This window comes from Cavia porcellus, unplaced genomic scaffold (genome assembly GCF_034190915.1).
Source record: "Cavia porcellus strain 051 isolate PalLab524CR breed Dunkin Hartley unplaced genomic scaffold, mCavPor4.1 scaffold_15, whole genome shotgun sequence".
NCBI lineage: Eukaryota > Metazoa > Chordata > Mammalia > Rodentia > Caviidae > Cavia > Cavia porcellus.
The window spans coordinates 44,798,156-44,802,749 of NW_026947498.1; the positions used below are offsets into that span (position 1 = coordinate 44,798,156).

The 4,594-nt window shown below is 33.7% G+C and overlaps 1 protein-coding gene across 1 annotated transcript; it reads left to right on the forward strand.

Annotated features, from left to right (window-relative positions):
* Positions 1-3,195: 3,195 nt before the first annotated feature.
* Positions 3,196-4,164, forward strand: LOC100719780 (olfactory receptor 5K1). The gene has a single exon (XM_013151702.2). It carries the CDS (start codon positions 3,196-3,198, stop codon positions 4,162-4,164), a length of 969 nt encoding a protein of 322 aa, XP_013007156.2.
* Positions 4,165-4,594: the final 430 nt, after the last annotated feature.

Consider the following 4,594-nt stretch of genomic DNA (forward strand, 5'->3'; position numbering starts at 1 on the left):
TGTATTTTGCCATTAAAAGCATATACTCACACCACACACACATGTACCCCTCTGAGTCAGCCAATCTAATTCATTTCCCACATTCTACATAAATCCTTTTCTGATCAACCCAACAAGAATGTTTCCTTTCTCATTTGGTATATTATATTCACATTGGTGGAAAGGGTATTTGAGTATATTATAGATCTAAAGAATGAGGTACTTACCTGTTTAAAGAGAAATTTTAAGGGCCATGTTTTTATTTGAGTTTGTATCATGTTTGGTCCTTTGCGAAGTTGTATATAACCAAGGATTTTACGTTCTGTTAAGGTTAAGAATGCTATGGCTAGGAGAATTGGGACAATTAGCAGAAGTTGATTGTGAACATGTGCAATTCAATAAGACAAGACATCTCATAGTACTCTTATTAAACTAATTGTTAACCAGACACAGGAGTGCTGCTCAGGAAAGATGAAACAAAGCAAAAGGAACTCGGCAAACACAAATCCCACCTGTTTACCAAAAACATCACCTCTAGCATCCTTAGTATTACAGGCACTGCCTGCCCAGTGACATTAGTTCAACGGCCGCGGTATCCTGACCGTGCAAAGGTAGCATAATCACTTGTTCTTTAAGTAAGGACTCGTATGAATGGCTAGATGAGGGTTTAACTGTCTCTTGCTCTATGTCAGTGAAATTGACCTTCCCGTGAAGAAGCGGGAATAACATAATAAGACGAGAAGACCCTATGGAGCTTTAATTTATTAGCCTACCCAACCAATTTCCAACCCACAAGGGCATAAAACATATATGAATCTAGGCTAATAATTTCAGTTGGGGTGACCTCGGAGAATAACAAAACCTCCGAATGATATTAACCTAGATCCAACAAATCAAAGTCTTCATCATCAATTGATCCAAAACTCCTTTTGACCAACGGACCAAGTTACCCTAGGGATAACAGCGCAATCCTATTCTAGAGTTCATATCGACAATAGGGTTTACGACCTCGATGTTGGATCAGGACATCCTAATGGTGCAGCAGCTATTAAGGGTTCATTTGTGCAACAATTAATAGTCCTACGTGATCTGAGTTCAGACCGGAGCAATCCAGGTCGGTTTCTATCTATTATAGACTTCTCCTAGTACGAAAGGACAAGAGAAGTAGGGCCTATAAACCATCTATGCCCTGATCAGCAAAAACTGATATCATATCAATTTCATAATCATCCCAATATTTTCCCACCCAAGAAAAGGGTTGTTAAGGTAACAGAGCCCTACAATTGCATAAAACTTAAAACTTTACCCCCAGAGGTTCAACTCCTCTCCTTAACACTTCATGTTCACAATCAACTTACTTCTGCTAATTGTCCCAATTCTCCTAGCCATAGCATTCTTAACCTTAACAGAACGTAAAATCCTTGGTTATATACAACTTCGCAAAGGACCAAACATGATACAAACTCAAATAAAAACATGGCCCTTAAAATTTCTCTTTAAGGTCTCAAAGGATACAGACATTTAATTATCCCAATTTAGTCTGGCTTTCATGTTCAGAAGATTTGGTCTCCCAGGCTGTGCTCTGATGTCAATGTCAAGTAAATCCCCTTAGAATTATTTTAAATATCTAAGCCATTCCCTACTAATGAAATAAATATTATCATTAAACTCTTTGAAGACACACTCTCCTAAATGACCAAGGAGATATACTTTATTGCTGGTCCTCCTGTAAAAACTAATCTCAGTCAAACAAGTGACCTCTATAAACCTTTCATCAGGGAAACACAGGTAAGAAAGAATATAGATTGTATTTTTGCTAGAAAGTACTAACTTCCAACATCAATTTCTCAGTTATTTACATTTGTTCCTTATAGTTCTGTTTTCTGATTTTATGACCCTTAAAGGTTTCCCTTTACTCTGAAACATGTTATAATTAAGCAAAGGCAAATAATAATACATTTTACCAAATTGTACATTTGTATCTGAACTCAGGAGGAAACTAAATTTACCAAAAGTAAGAAAGAGTTTTATAGTAATAACAGAATAAGTTAAGTAAAATGTTTGAAATTCTTTGAGTGATATATTTTATCATAATTTGTAACTTATATGATGAAATATATTATTATCCTCTACAATGAAATGAAATCAAAATTTTTTTGCAGGTCATTCCCTACATATTAAACAAAGTACATATGCATGAGTAAAGATTATCATTTTAAACCAGTCTTTTAAACTCAATATAATTATAATGATAATTCTTTTAGAAAAATAAAATCATTATAAGCAAAGGATATAAATGTTTAATTTTCATTAATCTATTACAACATAATTTTTTAGTGATTCTCCCAATCTATATTTCAACCATAAATGCAATTAGATTTTCATTTCATTATATTTTAGAGAATATCAAATACTATTTTTATTTAAAAATTTGTTACTTTGATAAGCAAAATTAATATAAACACATAGTTATTTTGAGTAATGATTTTATGATCAGTATTAAAATCAAATATAGTTGATTCATTAAAAAACTGTATTTCTTTTGCCATTTTCCTGTTTCCTAGAAATTATTCATACTAATATGCTAAGTTTTTCACAAAGAAACCAGGGAATTTTCTGTTATTGTAAATAATCTCATAACTTTTGCTTGAAAATTGATTTTATCTATGGTAGTAGACTCACATATATATGAGCTCATCAATTTTCAACCATTAGCATTTCTCAAATTTCTTTTAGTAAGATGACTCACTAATTTGCCTAACCTAGGCATAAACTCATGATTCTCCTATCTCAGCCTTCAGACTGCTGTGATTAGAAGAGTGGACCATTACGCCCAGGTTTAAACAACGTTGCTAATCACTGCATATACAGTTATTGAAATTGTTTAGGAGCACTCATCTCATTCACAGACACAGAAAGTTAGGTAATCAACTTTATCTAACCTATATAGATGGGGTTATTGTTTTGAATATTTTTCTCAAAAACTCAAAAGAAACCTGCATGCCTTAAATCTGTGATTTTTCTTCAGAATATCCTAAATAACCAAATAGGTGATAGGCTAAAAAGAAGGATTCTGCTCCATATTGGTCATGTGGCAAATGTGAAATATGTTATGAAACATGTTTTTCTACTTTTTAATCCAAGAAAGCTCAGTAGTGTTTGGGGTATGTTATAAACCTAAAATTTATTTCTCAATTTTTTTCAGAGATGTCAGGAATGATTGCAGAAAACCATACCTTGAAAAGTGAGTTTATCCTCACAGGATTTGCAGATCACTCAGATCTGAAAGCCCTTCTGTTTGTGGTCTTCTTTACCATCTATCTGATCACTATGGCTGGGAATATTGGCCTGGTGATACTGATTACAAAAGAACAGAGTCTTCACACGCCTATGTACATCTTCCTGGGTAACCTGGCCTTCGTGGACTCTTGTTGTGCTTGTGCTATTACTCCTAAGATGTTAGAGAACTTCTTTTCTCAAGACAGAAGGGTTTCTCTCTATGAATGTATGGCACAATTTTACTTTCTTTGTACTGTTGAAACTGAAGACTGCTTTCTTCTGGCAGCAATGGCCTATGACCGCTATGTGGCCATATGCTGCCCACTGAATTACCACACAATGATGTCAAAGAGGCTCTGCATTCAGATGACAACAGGAGCCTTCATAGCTGGAAACCTGCACTCCATGATTCATGTAGGTCTTCTGTTTAGATTAGCTTTCTGTGGGTCTAATCACATCAACCACTTTTACTGTGATATTCTTCCTTTGTACAGACTTTCCTGCATTGATCCTTACATCAATGAACTGATACTATTTGTCTTTTCAGGTTCAATTCAAGTCTTCACAATAGGTAGTGTCTTAATATCTTACCTCTATATTCTTTTCACAATTTTCAAAATGAAATCTAATGAAGGAAGGAGCCGGGCTTTTTCCACTTGTGCATCTCACTTTGTATCTATTTCATTATTCTATGGATCTCTTTTCTTCATGTACATTAGACCAAATTTGCTTGAAGAAGGAGATAAAGATATACCGGCTGCTATTTTGTTTACAACAGTAGTTCCCTTACTAAATCCTTTCATATATAGCCTGAGAAATAAGGAAGTAAAAAGTGCCCTGCAAAAAATTCTGGCTAAAAAAGTAATCTCAACAAATTTTAAACAAACATCATCTACAATAGCTTAATTATTTATAAACAGCAAAAACTTTTACACAGGGAAAATGTATAAATCATATGTAGAAATTATAATTCATTGAAATTAAGCAATAACATGTTCATGGGGAAAATCTATTAAAAGGAGTAATTTGTACTACAAATTTACATAAGATAACAAAAATGACAAACTTTGAAGTGATTCAAGGAACAGTTTAGTATGTTGCCAAATTCCTGGTCTTTGTTAGTATCAGAGAAAGCATTCAGAAGATAACAGTAAAACTAGCATTTAGAAACATAAATGAATATTGCATAAATACGTATAAGAAGCTCATTTTAATAGTTTAGAACATGAGTATTCCAGGTAAGCTGAAAGAAAGAAACTTCAACCAATTTGGTTGCTTACAACTATGACCATCAAAATCATGGCAAGTACATTTGGCAGAAGCTTTTTTAATAGGA